The 18597-nt window shown below is 42.7% G+C and overlaps 1 protein-coding gene across 1 annotated transcript; it reads right to left on the bottom strand.

Annotated features, from left to right (window-relative positions):
• Positions 1 to 189: 189 nt before the first annotated feature.
• On the bottom strand, positions 190 to 5528 carry Dkk4 (dickkopf WNT signaling pathway inhibitor 4). Its single transcript, XM_048330508.1, has 4 exons — positions 3723 to 5528; positions 2493 to 2643; positions 1699 to 1851; positions 190 to 963 (listed from the first exon to the last, which is right to left on the bottom strand). Exons 1-4 carry the CDS (start codon positions 3831 to 3833, stop codon positions 704 to 706), a joined length of 675 nt encoding a protein of 224 aa, XP_048186465.1. The 5' UTR covers positions 3834 to 5528; the 3' UTR covers positions 190 to 703.
• Between the last annotated feature and the right edge of the window lie 13069 nt (positions 5529 to 18597).

Here is an 18597-nt window from a genome sequence, read left to right as displayed (position 1 = left end):
GAGCTGTGGCTCAGAGTGGTAGAGCACTGGCCTACATGAGCAAAAGAGTTCAAGGATAGCGCCCAGGCCCTGAGTTCAAGTCGCATGATTGACCTAAACAAACCAACGAACGTTTTATTTTCAGGTTAGCTTTGAACCACAATTCCTCAATCTCTGCCTTATAAGTAGTTAGCATTACAGGCTTGAGCTACCATGTCTGGCTCTTTTTTACTTACGTTTACGTTTTTAGTTTCCAACACTTTTTTCTGCCCTGAAGATACTGTCATGTACCAGCCCTTTACCTGAAATGACTATTAACCAGTTCTGTTAATTAAGACATCATACTGTACACCTTAAGTATATAGTTTCCATTATAAAACAAGGTTTATTAAGACAACTATTATTTTTGTTATAGAATCACATTTTTCAGAATAATAGACAAAAAGCCAAAGCTACTTTTCAATCATAACAAGACAGTATCTTGTAATTTTCTACTTCCAGTCTAGTTCCATTGCTAAAAGATTTGGTGTAAAGAGATATTTGCATGCTAGTGTAGTGGTTATTCACTTGTAATCCTAGCCTTCTGGAAGTTGAGGTAGGAGGATGAATTTCAGGCCAGCCTGGGCTATATAGTGAGACCCTGTCTCCAAAAACTAAAAACAAAAACAAAACAACATATAAAGTACATTAAAATGAATGACTGAGACCCTACTTGAATACAGAATTATAGCTTTGCATGTTTTTGGCACACTCTCAATCTTGCATGTTGTCGATTGCCAGCCACCTGACTTCCACATTGTAGTCCAGGACCACAGTCACAGCGCTGGAAGATCTCAGGAGCTTGCACACTGTCTTTATGCCCTCTCCTTGAGCAGACTTGTCCCTCTAATAGGACTGGCTTACAAATTTTAGTCCAGAAGTGACGAGCACAGCAAAGTCCAGGGCCACAGTCAAAAGTTCTAAGACAGCTGTCACCTTCTTGTCCTGTAACAAGATTCATATTGACTTCTGTGGGAGTGATTCATGTGGGGGGGAGGGGTGGCTGCTAAAGGGATGAGGTCAGGACTCTAGGACTGAAAGCCGTGAAGCAAAAAACAAACAGCTTTCAGGGACCATCAGTGAAGTGAATATTTTGCCCTCCTTGCCCTGCTTCTCCCTTCCTATGAAGTCAAATATTCATCAAGGAAAGAGGACTTCTTTTATTGAGAAAAGGAGTATCACTATAAAATTTTATCAAATGGGATGCATAGTAACACAGAGAGACCATTAGAGAAGACAGGAATGGTCTGTTTGCGTTCAAGCATTCTGGCTATACTATATCAAAGACTGGAACTCGATGCTACACTTTTGTTTTAAAACAGTTGTATTTGCTACTTTTTCACAAATTTGGAAAGTTAATGCATCTACTTCATCTCTTTTGTGTCCTGAGGATCTAGGCAGGGAAGCTGTCACTTGTTAAATTACAGTATAAACTAGAAAAGTTTGTGTATGTGAAATGGAACTTGACAAGGAAAGGTTTCCTTGCTAACTAATTGTGGCTCTTCCCCTGCCTTGTGGCCTGCTGGCTGCCTTGTGCTACCTTGCACAGCATGCTTCTTAGGAAGGGATTACAGACAGAACATGTTCCCTGTGTTCAAGTATGGAGAAGAATGTGATCTCCAACCTGCCCATGTGAGACTAGGAGGGGAAAATGTTTTATGCTTAGAATGCTGCTCTTACCCTTACTGCTTTGTGATTTCTTGGTATCTGGCTTCCGCTTGGGTTTGTTTTCCTCAGTTGGATGCTCTTTATTTCCTTTTGTTTCCAGACCATCTTGATCATCACTCTTTCTTTCCAATATTGGGGCTGCATCTTCCATCGCGGTACAAACATCTGAGGGACAGCCAGAGGGAAGTAGAGTTATTAATTTCAAGTTATTGAAGTTAGCAACTTTTAAACTTTGTATATGCACTAAAGATTTACTTGCATATATGTGGCAAAGTAATAGAATCTAAATGAAAATGGAAGAATTTGTATTATCCCGACTTGAATCTTTAAAATCATGAATCTCCAAGTCACTGGCAAGAACTGCTGCTAAGGTAGTAAGTTTATCATTAGTATTTTTTGCAAGTAGTAAAATATTTTGTTTCAGTGAAAATGGGCAGCTGCATAAGTATACTTAAAACTCACTCAAAGAGGGCTGGGGATATGGCCTAGTGGCAAGAGAGCTTGCCTCGTATACATGAGGCCCTGGGTTCAATTCCCCAGCACCACATATACAGAAAATGGCCAGAAGTGGCGCTGTGGCTCAAGTGGCAGAGTGCTAGCCTTGAGCAAAAGGAAGCCAGGGACAGTGCTCAGGCCCTGAGTTCAAGGCCCAGGACTGGCCAAGAAAAAAAAAAAAAAAACAAAAAAAAACTCACTCAAAGAGACCATGAGAAGGACTATCTGGGAGCAGTACTCTAGGCGAGGAGGTGCGGATGCTACTGTAGTCTGTGGCTTCTGTTGCTGTTCATGGGGTTGTAACTGCTCACCGTTCATGCAGAGCGTCCCTGGGCAGCACATGGTACTGCGCTGGCACCTTCTCTGCACTCCACGGCATGTGGTGCAGAACGGCTTCTCATCCCGGGACATGAGGCAGAATTTCCTGACACTGCAGTCCTTGTCTGACATACACTGTGAACCCTGTGAAGGGAAACATGTCACAAGGCTGGAAGATCCAATAAGTTGTAAGATAACATTATTCAAGGCAGATGGAGCAGCCTAATCACAGCAGCAATTTGGAGGCTATGACATTTTAGGCAGCATCTTAATTGTCTAATGTAGTTGAATTTTCTCCCGTAGAGGGGAGCTTAAACCACCTGTGAAGGGACCTCAGTTCTGCAGAGATTTGAGAAATTCCTTTATCTTTAGCAGTGCTGGGGCATGGAGCCCAGGGCCTCACACATGCTACGCAAGTGCTCCACCACTAAGCCACATCCCTTATCTTAACTCAAATTTAATTATCCTTTGGTGAATAAGGAAGGAAAATAATTTCCTATGCATGTCTTACAGATGATTGAGATTTTCTAAACATATTTAAGAACAGTAGATGTGCTATATGTAGGTATAGAATTGGCATTGATAGTATTGCCACTTAATTTTTAATGTAGTGAATCTTGTCCAGCATTGCATCCATTACTGGATGAATTGTTCTTTGACATATATAAAGTATAATACTTAAATATACATATACATGCATATGGGTATACATATGTACATGTACAAATGTATCTATACACATATCCTTAAGTCTGTGAAATGAGATAGTAATAGTACAATGCATCATGTCATTCTGTTTAAATTTTAAACTCCTGTGTCTACAGGCTGTGTAACCTTGGTTTAAATTCCTCAACATTTGAGTCTCCTTTATAATTAAAAAGCATAATACCTACCTTAAATTATGGGGAAGACTAAGTGAGAAGTATATAAAAGGCTTGGCACATGGTAGCGTTTTCTACATGTTAGTTTACTCTCTGATTTGTAGGCAAATTAAAAGCAAAATGACCGGAAAAACCACATTGCTGTTTTAATGTGATTACTGAAGCAACTGGATTATACCTAGGTGCCTTCCCACTTCTTACTCCTGTCAACTTTCTGTGAGATTAGCTACTTCATGCATTACTTTGAATGACTTAACTGAAGTCTGAATTTGGCCTCCACTGTGCATACCACGTTTATCTCCTAACCACAAGTCATAGCATCCAAGGCCTGACTACACGTACCTTCCGTGCTCCTTGCACATCAGCAGGGCTCTTGATGTTGTTGAAGTCCAGAACCAGAGCTCCCAGGGGCAAGTAGAAGCAACTGAGCCCCAGCAAGGCTACCAGCACCATCCTCCTTCACCTGGAGCTCCTTGATGTTCTCAGTGCTCTGCAGGATGCCCAGTCTTCCCAAGCTGGAACTTGGCAAGTCACCTGAAAGGCTTTTTCTGAAGTAGGATGAACAGGTCTGTCAGCGGGTTCCTTCTGGAACTATTTATAGCCAGATGTGCTGCTGCTCCTTCCCCCTCCCACCCCCTTTGCTTCCTTCCTCTTTACCCCACACAGGCTTCAACAAATCCCTTCAAATCTTTGATCAATAGTTCAAAACAAACATTCAATGGAAGGAGACAAGAGGCAGGGCCCCAGCAGCTTCTCCTCCAGGGTGGAATCCCTCTTAATTATCCCATATCAAAGTTAGTTCAAAGGGCTCACAGCAAGCAGGATGTCTGTATCAAAGGCAACTCTGATAATCACCTGCATTTCGGACTTTCACTAATTCTTTGGGGGATTATCTAAGATCTGTTTTCATAGCTAATTGTGCTCAAAGAAAGATAGAATGAATTGTATTGGCCAACATTTAGAAGATGCCAAAAACTAATGAGTTATCAAATCTAAGAAGCTTTCAACTGCTTTCAATAGTGAGGGCAGATAGAAAAAAGAAAAATACCTTCCAATTACCTCTGGCATCCAGATGTAAAAGGCCCAGTAGCTTAGGAATTATGCACAAAATAGCACCCGTGCTGATTAATGGCAATTGGGAAATTACTCTCCTTATAATGAAAATTGAACTGTTTGACTTTAGGATTCTTTAATTAGGAAAATAATGGAGTGTATAAAATCTCATTTTATTTTTAAAACATTTTAATTTTTAAACTGATAAAGACAAAAGATTGCACATATTATTAAAAGTCACAAAATCTTTGATAGTGGGGTAATCATAGAAAGTGCATTTTATATAGACTTATACGATCTTAATATCTAACTTGTATTGCATTATTTTAAATCGATAGAACAGGGTTTTAGATTCTACCTGATTTCAGATGAAATGTTACCATTTCCAATTTTCCTAACTTGAATTTCTGAAAATTTCTACCTTATCCCTTGTATCCTTTTTCTTTCTTTTTCCTCCCCTCCTCTTTCCTTTCCTCTTCTTCCCTCTCAGACTATAGCTGGATGGCTGAGGATCTAGAGTCCAAACAGAAGATGTGGATGGGTAGAGGGTCCTCTGTATTATGACACAAAAATAAAGGTATTCATTCTGGACTGGAAGATTTATAAGGGTATAAATACATAGGAGGGTACAATTTAAGACTTTGTAGAGTTGTGTGTAGGAAGTATGTTTATAGAACAAGTAATGTTCCGGCTGACTTGTGGGATTGGTAGAGGTTTCCTAGGTTGAGATGCGTGGCTTGGTGTCACCCCATGCTCTGAGGTTGAGCAAGGGCAGGCAGGCAGGCAGGCAGGCGCACAGAGGTTCTAGTGAGAGAAGGCTGCAGCCTTTTACTGTCTGTCCATGCAATAGAAAGTACTGGTGATATTTGAGTCTGACAGTAGTGTATCTTGATTTGCCTTCTAGAAAGATGACACTAGTAAATGTAGAGCTAGGATTATGGAGGGATGAGAGTATGTAGGGAGATCCAGTATTTAGCTGTAATTGTAATTTACATTGTCATGTAAATTCATGACAGTGAAGAGGTTCAGTCTCAGGCAATGACAGTGGCAATGAGAACCAAGCAAAGGACAGCATTGTAAAATTGAATACAAAGCATTTGGTGGGGTTGGGAAAATGGCCTAGTGGCAAGAGTGCTTGCCTCATAGACATGAAGCCCTGGGTTCGATTCCCCAGCACCACATATATAGAAAACAGCCAGAAGTGGCGCTGTGGCTCAAGTGGCAGAGTGCCAGCCTTGAGCAAAAAGAAGGCAGGGACAGTGCTCAGGCCCTGAATCCAAGGCCCAGGACTGGCAAAAAAAAAAAAAAAAAAAGGAATTTACCCACTGCCTTACATATGAAACTGTAACTCCTCTGTATTTCACTTTGTTGTTGTTTTTTTAAAGTATTTATTATCAAACTGAATTACAGGGAAGTTACAGTTTCATACATTAGGCAATGGATACATTTCTTGTACTATTTGTTACCTCGTCCCTCACTCCCCCTCCCCCTCCCCCTTTCCCTCCCCCCCATGAGTTGTTCAGTTCATTTATACCAAACAGTTTTGCAAGTATTGCTTTTTTTTTTGTAATTTATTTATTAATTAAAATCTTTTTGACAAGGTATTGTGCAAAAAGGGTACAGTTACATATTAGGGCAGTGTGTACATTTCTTGTGATATCTTACACCCTGTTTTTCTTTCCCTTTCCTAGGCCAGGTAGACATATATACAATACACAATGTACCAAGAACATACACAGTAGCCACATGGCCTACGCCAAAGCAAGTATTGCTTTTGTAGTTGTCTTTTTTTACCCTGTGTCTCTCAATTTTGGTATTCCCTTTCAATTTCCTAGTTCTAATACCAGTATACACGGTTTCCAATATACTCAGATAAGATACAGAGATAGTGTAGGTACAGCCACAAGAGGGTGATACAAGATCATCAATAATAGAAGCTACAGTTACACATGGCACGTTGAAAGTAGTTAAAACAGTGATATATCACTCTTTTCCATAACATGGAGTCCATTTCACTTAGCATTATCTTATTTGTTCATAAGCGTATAGCTATTGGGCTCCTGTGATCCTCTGCTGTGACTAGCCTAAACCTGTGCTAATTATTCCCTATAAGGGAGACCATAGAGTCCATGATTCTTTGGGTCTGGCTCACTTCACTCAGTATAACTTTTTCCAAGTCCTTCCATTTCCTTACCAATGGGGCAATGTCATTCTTTCTGATAGAGGCATAAAATTCCATTGTGTATATGTATCACATTTTCCTTGTACTTCACTTTGACAATAAAGGAAAAAAAATGGTAATTCACAAAGTTAAAAAAAAAAAAAGCATCTGGGCTGGGGATTTAGCCTAGTGGCAAGAGTGCCTGCCTCGGATACACGAGGCCCTAGGTTCGATTCCCCAGCACCACATATACAGAAAACGGCCAGAAGCGGCGCTGTGGCTCAAGTGGCAGAGTGCTAGCCTTGAGCGGGAAGAAGCCAGGGACAGTGCTCAGGCCCTGAGTCCAAGGCCCAGGACTGGCCAAAAAAAAAAAAAAAAAAGCATCTGGTGGGTGTGGGGAGGGAATTAGAGGGAGATGCTAAAGCTTAAGCTAACATTTCTAATTTGACCAAGAGGGTAGACGGCATTTCTAGAAACCAGGATTCAGGCTGGAAAGCAGGGAGACTCAGGACAGCAGCGTGCACTGAGAATCTCAAGCATTTGCTGAATGTTTAACATCAAAGTGAGAGATTAATCTTTGTGTCTTCCATGAACAGCATTCTCTATTTTGTCTCTCAGAGACAGGAGTGGCATGTATGCAGATGCCAGATACCAGCAGTATTGGTAGGATAGATCAATACTGGAGGACAGTTGTGTGTGTGTGTGTGTGTGTGTGTGTGTGTGTGTGTGTGTGTGTGTACACAGAAAAAATGTGGACTTTGGTATTGAGCTAACCCAACTTGGTTGCTAACTTATCTTCCTCTCTTTTGTTCTTTCCACCTTCCCCTTGCACTTGTCTGCTATCATAGCACTTAGAAAACTGTAGCTGTCTTCTTGTCTCATACCTAGATAAGCTTCTTGAGAGTAGAGCCACAGCTAATTTATCATAAGATCCTTAGGTTGAGGGTCTAATATACATTAAAAGCTTCTGTAAGTTTTTCCATGCTACATGAATGTAGAGATAAATGTATTTACAAGATCTTATGACCTTAGGGAAGTTAGTTTATCTTTCTAGACTACAGACCGACCCTTCATCTGCAAAATGGGCTTCATCTACCTGTGTAAGTCAGTTTTCTACCACTGTGACAAAATACTGTAACAATTTCAAAGGAAAAAAGATTGATTTTGGCTTGTATGCTCAGTTATGTCAGTCTGTAGTCATTTGGCTTTATTCTCATTGGGCCTGTAACAAGGCAACACATCACTACTATGAGTAGGTCTGAGAAAAAGCTGCTCACCCCATGATGGCTAAGAAAAATCGCCAGAGCATTTTGAAGTGTGTGTGTGTGTGTGTGTGTGTGTGTGTGTGTGTGTGTGTTATGTAAGTACTTTCTGAAAATAACAGTATGTTTTCAAACCTGCCAAGGCTATTTGCCCATAAAATCACAGTGTTCCTAAGCTCAGTACTTTCTCAGTTATCTGGCTGCTGTCTTTTCAGGGCTGTGAGCTGTAGAACAAAAGACACTCCCTTTTCCCTTAGAGTTTTGGCTGACATTTGCCATTTTGATGCCCTCTGGCAAAGATGATGGGTGAACTGTAACTCCCCAGCAGGTCCTCTTAGATTTGTAGTGAACACCTGGACCAAAGGAGTGTTATTGAGTAAGCTCAGGGGGAATGAAAATTCCCAAAAGAAATTTCCACAGGTCCCATTTTCAGCATTGTAGGTCTGATTCCACCTGGGGTATCTCCTGACCCAGGTAAGATTGCAGACTATGTTTGAGAGCTGACACCTGTATTCTTCCAAATTATAGCTGCTGTAGTTCGTCAAAGGCAGTGTGTCAGAACTAATGATTTACTCTTAGGAATGGAAATTTTTATTTGTTATGTCTCCTCTATCAAAACCAGTTTGAGTTCCATAAATTTTGCTTTTCTTAAAAGAAAAATCAAAGTAACTAGGAACAAGCAGATCTTTGGCAGAGTCTCACAGGAAATGTTCAATAAAATCAGAGATGAGAAGGGACATGTTGGTGGGAGCAGACAAAGATTGCAGGATATAATCATAGAGTTGTGAGAATTAGCAGTCAGTTACCTGGCTGGGGTCACGAGGTAAGGCAAGCCATTTGCAAGCTGAGGTGTCTTGTAAGTGTGGGGCAGCATCTGTCAAGATGGAATGGGGAGCAAGAACCTGGGTCTAGTCTTCATCACTGCTGAGTAGCACTGGGGAAGTCATGTCACCTCTCATTCACAATTCCCCTTTACTTTAGTGGCCTTTCAGACTTTACTAGGCTCAAGATATGTCTCCCTTGGTCCTGCATTGTTCAGTTCCAGAGGGTACTGCTCCAACTGTATTCTCTATGAATAGCATGACTGTCAACTTGTTGATTATGGTGCTGCTAGGACCTTCCTCCTCCAGCAGAGACAGCCTCAGAGCCCTCCACTCTCCATATAGATATTTCGCTGGGGACTGCAGTAGACTCTCTGGACCTTCCTTCCTTAGGATAGATCTGCTTTTTGTTTATAACAAAATTTGTTGCTATTTTTATAAATCTGAAGTGCTTCCTATCCTAGACAACCCTGTCCTCTCTTGCTCTTCTGTGTTATGCCACTGGTGAATGGAATGTGTATGTGTATGAGAGAAAGAGCAAGTGTGTGAGGGGGCAACAGATGCTACAGAAAGATGAAGAATAATACTAATTGTGTCAATATGTAATAGAAGACACAGGCAAGAGGACAGTGTACATTTGAGTAGATGTCTGTTGATGCTAACCTGTGACTGATGTCACTGTATGTCCCAAACATTCTTCTCAGATCATGTATGTAAAAATGTGATTTAAAACAAAACAAAACAAAACATGAGGGGCTGGGAATGTGACTTAGTGTAGAGTGCTTGCCTAGCATGCATGAAGCCCTGGGTTCAATTCCTCAGCACCACATAAACAGAAAAGGCTGGAAGTGGAGCTGTGGCTCAAGTGGTAGGGTGCTAGCCTTGAGTAAAAAGAGGCCAGGGACAGTGCTCAGGCCCTAAGTTCAAGGCAAACAACCAAACAAGCCATGAATTATAGTTATGTTTTTAGAACAATTCACAGTTGACTTTTTTTTTTTTGGTCAGTCGTAGGCTTGAACTCTGGGCCTGGGCGCTACCCCTAAGCTCTGTAGCTTGAGGCAAGTGCTCTACCACTTTGAGCCACAGCAACACTTCGTTTTCTGGTAGTTATTTGGAGATAAGAGTCTCATGGACTTTCCTGCCCGGACTGGCTTTGAAGTGGGATCCTCAGATCTCAGTCTCCTGACTAGCTAGGATTACAGGTGTGAGCCACTGGTGCTCAGCTTGCTTTTTTAATTTTTTGAGACAGGGTTTCACTATGGCCTGAAATTTTATTGCTGTTATTATTTTATAGTACCCGGGCTTGAACTCAGGGCTTCATGCTTGCCAGGCAGGTGCTGCACCCTGAGCCACACCTCCAGTTTTCCCATATTCTTTGGTTTAATGACTTGAGCCTTTCTCTCCTTTCTCTCTGCTCTCTCCCCTCTCCCCACTTTCCTTTATGTTCCCATGCTTTGAATCCAAATGTTCTCTTGAACTTGATGATGTTCAGGTAAAGGAAATGGCAGCTGGTGGTCAACTCTATCTCTGATGCCCTGCACTGTCTATGGTGGGTGATGGCCTCTCTCTCAGTCTGTGACTTGATCTGTCTCCAGGAATCTAAGTTCAGGTCCACTGAGTGAGGAGGTAAAGGGACTGTGGAGGAGGGGTAGAGAAAGGTCTCTATAGCAACACTCTGCCTTTGGGGGAAATGGGACAGACAGTGGGTGACACTGGTGTCCCACATACTCCTGGAACCTGTTTCAGGAATGAAGCAAGAGGAACCCTCCCACTCTGCAGCCTCTTCCTCAGTGACAGTAGGTTCAGCTATTTTTTGACCTAGACCCCAAGATGAAGAATAAACTGGTTTTCCTATTAGGAAATCCTAAATCTGCCTGGAGTCCCAATTATTTTTATTTATTTTTATTTTGGCTTGAACTCAGCTGGGTGCTGCCCCTGAGCTCTTCTGTCAATGATAGCATTCTACCACTTTGAGCCACAGCACCACTTCAGTGTTCTGGTGGTTAATTGGAGATAAGAGTATCATGACTTTCTTGCCTTGGCTGGCCTGGTACTGCAGTCCGCAGATCTCAGCCTCATGAGTAGCCAGGATTATAGGCTTGAGCCACCAGCCCTAGCTGGTGGAATCCATTTTAAAAAAGCAAATGTGCACTCTAAAGTCACCTACAGGAGGGAAGAGACTGTGCTTTGAATGTTTCTGGGTTACTTTCCAGAATACTTGTTTAGTTCTAGTGCTTCTTCCCATTAGACTTACTACAGCTTTCCTGTCCTGGACCAGGGTGAGTCTTTATCTAATTCCCCCATCTTCCTGGGTTTTGTGCTGTATCCGACTGACAGGGTGAGATCTTGGTTTCTCAGTTCCAGGCTCCAGTCCTGGGTGTGGTCCAGACTTTCCAGTACTTTAGCCAAAGAAAGCCATCTGTGACGGAAGCCTTCCTCGGAGTGGGCCCTATATGATTAGGCATTTACTTCTAGAGATATTTATTTTACAAAAGATGACAGAGTCTTAGAGAAGTCAAGTAAACTGCCCAAGCTCATACTGCTCCTGACTTACAGACCTAGAGTTTGAATATTAAGTCCTCTGGTTTTGCTCACAAAAAAATTCTATAAGAAAATTACAGGAAAAACAGTTTTAAGACACATACTGCTGTGAAAATAGCTGTCTTCCCCATCCCACAAATTATCCTCCATGTTATTGGGCTTTTAGTGTTTTAGTATTTAGTGGCTAAGATTTAATGACTTTAGGTTTTATCAGCCGGGCTGTGTCTAATCTTCATGTGGTACATTGAAAATTGATTTCTCCTTAAAAACACCTGTAAGTATTTGATGCTCATTTGCCATTTTAATTGGACCCTGGCTTTTAAAGGAAGCCCCCAACCGTCCTATCCCAATTCACCATGTGTTCACAACCTTGAGGTTTTGGAAAGCCAGATCAAAGGCTGGGTCCTCATCCTCACCAAGAACACTTGGATGTGGTATGACCTGGAGCCAGACCTAAGATTAGCTTGATTTTTACCTTGTCTTCTTCCTCCCCCATGTGGCCAAAAGCAAAATGAGCCCCCAGAAGCACGAAATCCTGGCAATTTCAGAAACATTTCCCAATTTCTTGTGGAATTCCCCATGGAACAGTGCTCCCCTTCTCATGAATCTAGGTACTTCCCCACCTTGTGAAAGTGAGATTGACTTTCCTAATTGTGGAAGATATACATGTTTCCAAATTTTAGAAAATTTGGAAAACACAGACAACCAAAGAAAATTAAAATTATAGATAATATGACCCAGGAGAAAAAGTCTTTGTTAGACAAGGATATAATTTTCCTGACTTTAAAAAAATCTTAAAGTACATATACATGTAGCATTTATTTAAATTACAATACAATCAATCATTAATCCGCAACTAGTCATTGTATATGTCTCCTATCTCCTTTGTGTGTCCTCTGCCCAGTCTCTTTCCTTATCAGAAGTACACATTGATGTGTATTTAAATTCTTTTTTTTTTTTTTTTTTTGCCAGTCCTGGGACTTGGACTCAGGGCCTGAGCACTGTCCCTGGCTTCTTTTTGCTCAAGGCTAGCACTCTGCCACTTGAGCCACAGGGCCACTTCTGGCCGTTTTCTGTATATGTGGTGCTGGGGAATCGAACCCAGGGCTTCATGTATATGAGGCAAGCACTATTACTACTAAGCCGTATCCCCAGCCCCTCAATTCTTAAAAGTACAACTCATACCCAAGTGGTATTAAATTTTATACACACCTTTTTCTGCTTCTTTTTTTAAACCTTTTCTACTGAGCCTTTCTCCCAGTTCATCACCTTTTATCAGCACATGTAGCAGAACCGTATGCATGTATTATGGCTTATTTAATGACTCTTAAATAATAGCCATTTAATTATTTTTCCTACTTCAAGTCATCCAAGTTATTCAAGATAAGGCTGCAACATTTATGATCATTTTCTTAAGTTGAGTCCTTTGATATGGAATTTGAGGTTGTGAAATCAGTCTTGCCACGCTCTTCAAGCCAGTTACCATTGTCACTTTAGGAAGCTTCTTCAAGCCAGTTTACTGTTGTCATTTTAGAAGCCTCGGTTATCTCTCAGGTACTATTAGGTTTTGTCAAGCTGGGTCCCTGTGCTGTGCTCCTTGGTGAAGAAGATCTAGGTCTGTGGTACCTTCTTCACTTCAAAGATGCCATCAGCCACTCAGTAAGTAAAGGATCCTCAGGCCTCACAATTTTGGAGTTCTTGAAAAAGAAGAAAATTAGTCCATTTCCTTTATTATTTATTTGCTGGTATTGGGGTTTGAACTCAGAGGCTTGTGCTCTGGTTTGGTGCTTTTGCTTAAGACTGGTACTCTACCACTTGAGCCACACCTCCACTTCTAGCTTTTGCTGGATAATTGGTGTCTCACAGACTTTTCTGCTCAGGCTGGCTTCAAACTGAAATTCTCAGATTTCAGTCTTCTAAATAGCTAGGATTATAGGCATTTGGCCCCATTTCCTTTAAAGAAACAAAAGTATCAACATTAGGTTCAGGATTTTACAGTATTCTTATACTTTGAGATCAGGGTAAAAATCTTCACAGTTGGGGTGCTAGTCTCAGCTGTTTTTTAAAGTTTATGAGAGCAAAACTCCTTGAGCTATTTTTCTCTCAAAAAGGCAATATAGAATTGGAGAGGAAAATGGCACCATACAATAGGGAGGAACTGCAACTTGCTCCAACCAAATAGTGAGCTGGGAACTCCAACACCCAATGCCCTTTCAAGAGACCAGCAAACCCAACAACCAGAACAGAGAAACACAGGAAATGAAAAAGAACAAAGAAAGAAAAGCCTATAGTCTTCACAGAGCCCAAAATCTCCGGGGTACCCTCCCCACCCCAGCCCGAACAGGGCCAGGCGGAGAAAGCGACCCTGGCGCCAGCGAACGGGACTGCAGGTCGTCAGTGACCACAGAAGCAACAGTGGAAAAGTCCCGCCGTGAGTGCAGAGACCAGACAGCAGGAGCTCCATGGGCCCCAGACTGCACGCAGACTGGACCAAGCCAGGTGGCGGGGCGGGACTGAATGGCCAGGACCAGACAACAGTAAGGGAACCAGGTGCCCTGGACGTGGAGAGCAGGCGGGGGGGGGGGGGGGGGGGGGGCGGCTGCCACGGCTGCCAAACGATCGCCACACCCCAGCCCAGAAAAGCCCACAACAGCGCAAGACACACACACACAATCGAGGACTAGTAAGTTCCCCATTGCCTTCACACCACCCCCCCCCCGCCCCCAAATGAGAGATCAGCTCTGGCAGAGACCCAAAACCTGACATAGAGCTCATCACAAGGGGACAAAGAAACTAGAGTTCCCTCCCTCCGGCTCCCCATCCTGAGAGAACAAAAGAGCCCCATATCTGGTGGCTCTAGGACCCTACAGCTCCTGGGAGAACACAGGAGCTAGCAGTGGCGGAGCAGCACCCAACAAAGTGGCCCGGAGACACCTTAGGCCAGCGTCCCCCAAAGCCCCAGCTGGGGAGCCTGAATCTGCCTGCAGCAGCCCCTCCCGCCCCCATCCCCCCCCCCCCTGGCAGGGACCTGGGGAATGGTAGACATTTGACCTCCACCTGAGGTGCCCTGGTCTGCGTGGACTTTTTGAACAACAGTCACAGGCTTGCTGGTGTGCAGTACCAGCCCAGCAAGGTCACTTGAGCCTGAGCACACCCCCCCCCCCTCACAGCAGAGGTGCAGAGAGTCTGTGGGCACCAACCCACACCCAGACACTTGAACCTCCTGGGGACCATGCATACTGCCCCCACAGCAGATTCGCGAGAGGGCACAGCACCCTTCAACAATACAGGGAAGTGTGCCCCCCAAAAGAAGCACAAGAACTCACATGTATGCGTCCAGAGGGCCCGCGTGGGTCCGCGTTCTAGCCCTCCAGCTGGAGGGTCCTGCACCTACTCCCCTGCGGGAGCACACAGGTGGGCAAGCTGCCCCTCAGTGGCAACACTGTTTTCTGACAGATCTGTACAGAGTTTTTCACCCTACTGAGACCCAATACACATTCTTCTCAGCAGCCCATGGGACATACCCCAAAATAGATCATGTCATAGTCCACACAAAGAACCTCAGCAAATACAAGAGTATTGACATTATCCCATGTATTCTATCTGATCACAGTGGAATCAAGGTAATCCTCAATAACAAAGGATACCACAGAAACTACACAAATACTTGGAGGCTAAACCACTCACTGTTTTCTAACACTTGAGTCACAGAGCAAATTAAGGACGAAAACAGACCTGAAGACCAATGGAATAGAAGACCCAGAAATAAAGCCGCATTCTTACAGTCAGCTGATATTTGACAAAGGAGCTAAAGACATACAATGAAAAAAAAAAAAAAAAGCATAGCCTCTTCAACTACTGGTGCTGGGAAAACTGGGCAGCCACATATAGAAAACTCAACATAGACCCTAGACTATCATCATGCACCAAGATCAACTCAAAATGGATTAAGAACCTCAACATCAGACCTGAATCTTTGAAACTACTGAAGGACAGAGTAGGAGAGATGCGCACAGGTAGGAACTTCCTGAATATAGTCCCAGGGGCACAACAGATAGGGGGAGAGTCTCATCAAATGGGACTACTACAAAACAAAAAGTTTCTGCACAGCTAAAGTCATAGCCACCAAACTAGAAAGACAGCCAACCATATAGGAAAAAAGATCTTCACCAGCACAGCAACAGTCAAAGGCCTAATATCTGTCATCTACAGAGAAATCAAGAAACCCCCTCCAAACCCAGTAAACCAATTATTAAATGGGCAAAGGAGCTAAAGAGAGACTTTACACGAGAAGAGATAAAATGGCAAAGAAACATATGAGGAAGTGTTCAACATCCCTGGCAGTAAAGAAAATGCAAATAAAAACAACCCTGAGATACCACCTCACTCCAGTTAGAATGGCCTGTACTCTGAACTCAGGCAACAACAAATGCTGGAGGGGATGTGGGGAAAGAGGAACCCTTCTCCATTGTTGGTGGGAGTGCAAATTAGTACAACCACTTTGGAGAACAGTATAGAGGTTCCTCTAAAAGCTCAGCATAGACATACCCTATAACCCAGCCATACCACTCCTAGGCATCTATCCTGAACAACAGGTCTCAGGATATCATAAAGACATCTGCACATCCATATTTATCACTGCACAATTCACAATAGCCAAAATATGGAAACAACCCAGATGCCCCACTACAGATGAATGAATAAAAAAAAATGTGGTACCTATACACAATGGAATACTACATAGCAATTAGAAATGGTGAAATATTGTTATTCGCAGGGAAATGGTCAGAACTTGAACAAATAATGTTGAGCGAGACAAGCTTAGAACACAGAGAACAAAGGGGCATGGTCTCTTTGATATATTACTGTCAGGGTGTGTGTGTGTGTGTGTGTGTGTGTGTGTGTGTGAACAGTAGAGACCAAGTCTGCAAAACAAAAGCCTTTTCAAATGGTATTTCCACAGGTTTGGGTCAGCGACCTTACATTATGTATCTAAAACCAACTACTAAATATAAAAAGATCTAGACTAGACCTATCAGTGGATCACAACAGCTCAACAGCTATGTACATGTGATCATATAAGACTAGGATAAGCAAAAACAACTCCAAGGACACAGGAAGATTCTATTGTTGACGTTACATTTAAAGTTCTAGGTGAATTTCCTTTGGCGTATGCTACGTGGTTACTGTATATGGTTTTGGTACACTGGGTATTGTACATATGCCTACCCAATCTAGGGAAATAAAGAAAAATGATGGTGTAAGATACCACAAGAAATGTACTCACTGCCTTATTATGTAACTGTACCCCTTTTGTGCAACACCTTTTCAACAAAATTTAATTAACAATAAAGGGCAATATAGGAAAATCAGCGGGAACCTGCTCTCTGGATGATACAATCTCTACAACCCATACTGGCTGCCACTTTGGGGGTGTTTCTTTCAGGTCTGACCACAGTATCCTGCACATAGTAAAAACTGAGGAAATGCCTGTTAAAAGAAGGCTGAAGTTCCTTTCTTGATCTCAAAGCCTAAAATTATGTTGGATGCTGGGTTACCAGAATTTGGACTGAGAAGTCCTAAACTTCCCAAAAGTTTAGATCTGGTTATAGGTATAGAAGTGGGGACTGGGTGCGGATCTGATAGTGAAAGGGACTCTTGCTATGGGAATCACATGTTTATCTGGATGTAACTTTCTTCTCAGGTCCACAGAAATGGAGTATTGGGGAATGGCGTTATACAATGGTGACTTTCCTGACCACTTTCATTGTCTCCTGCATCAAGTGTTGGGAGAAATGGCAGGTCTCTCTGGATGACCGGGGAATGATGGTGCCAGGTCTTTTCTAAAGAAAGACTTTAAAAAGGTCAGGTCTGAGCCAAAGCTGAAGTTGTGGCTGTAATACTCATATGCATGTCAATCAGTACAGGTTTTGGTGTGGCTGTAATATTCATATGTATGTCAATCAGTACAAGTTTTGCTTATGGAGCTTTTAATTCCTATAGCATAAAAGTTTTCATCTCTACTAATGAATATTTTCCACATGGCAGGTAATCATATGTGCTGTGAGTACATTATTTGATTTAATATCTGGTGTAATCATCTAAAGTAGATATTATTTAGTTCTGATTCATACAGACTAGGTATTGAGAAGGTAAATTGTTTGTCCACGATTACAAAATTTGGAGTGGACACAAACACCTCCTTTGGATTCCAAAGCTCATTATTAGTCAACTAGCTTATTCAACTTTGCTTATGATACCTGACTCTTTCAGCTGAGATTTGCCAAGTACTATATTATGAGTGCCTAGCAGTATTAATCTTATGTCTTCTCTTGAAGTGCTTTATACAGAGCAGGGAATATTTGCTATTAATCAAGCAGTAGCCTGTAGTATATACTGATCACAGACTTTGTGGATTTGTTTCTCCCTAACTCTCTATGTTGAAAACTTAAGAACTTACTGGAACATTTCAAGAATAGAATACATACCTCTTCCACTTAGATTTACTAATTGTTTAATTGTAATATTTCTCGTTTTTTTCTTTCTTTCTTAGACAATTTGAGAGTTTGTGGCAAGGCACACTTCTAAATATTTCAGCGTGTATTTCCTAATAATAAGACCATGTCTGCCTAACCAAGGTAGGTCTCCCTCAGAAAACTTCCTATTGCTATGATACTAAGTCCATGTTAAAATTCCTTCCTTTCTTTCTTTTTCCATCTGCCTGCTTGTCTACCTGCCTTCTCTGGGCCTGGGTGCTGTCCTAAGCTTTTTTTGATTTTTTTGGATTTTTGCCAGTCCTGGGGCTTGAACTCAGGTCCTGAGCACTGTCCCTGGCTTCTTTTTGCTTTACCACTTGTGCCACAGCGCCACTTCCGGCTTTTCCTGTTTATGTGGTGCTGAGGAATCGAACTCAGGGCTTCATGTAGACGAGGCGAGCACTTTACCACTAGGCCATATTCCCAGCCCTGTCCTGAGCGTTTTTGTTTTGTTTTGTTTTTCCCCCTCGAGGCTCTACCACCTCTTGTTTCTTTGGTGGTTAACTGGAAGTAAGACACCTTTTCTGCCCTGGACTTTGGTCACCGTGATCCTCAGGTCTCAGGCGCCTCCAGATCACCGGCACTGGAAGCCACCTTTTTAGGCAGACTGGGCACACTTGTTTTGCGCTTTGAATTTGTCTGGTGTCTTCCACATCAGCAGAGGCAAATCACAAGCCCTGGCCGGCAGGTCGGCATCGCTGGTCCGGCGCGGTCCCGTGGAGGGCCTGGCCGGTCTCGGTTCCCGCCACCTGGCCGCCTTACACTGGGTCTCTTCCCTCCTCAGTAAGTGATCTGTAGGGTGACACTCTGGGACCGTAGGGGCGTCCTCAGCCATCGGTTAGT

The sequence above is a fragment of the Perognathus longimembris genome, chromosome 21 (genome assembly GCF_023159225.1).
Source record: "Perognathus longimembris pacificus isolate PPM17 chromosome 21, ASM2315922v1, whole genome shotgun sequence".
Taxonomy (NCBI): Eukaryota; Metazoa; Chordata; class Mammalia; order Rodentia; family Heteromyidae; genus Perognathus; species Perognathus longimembris.
This window is presented reverse-complemented; position numbering and strand designations above follow the sequence as displayed.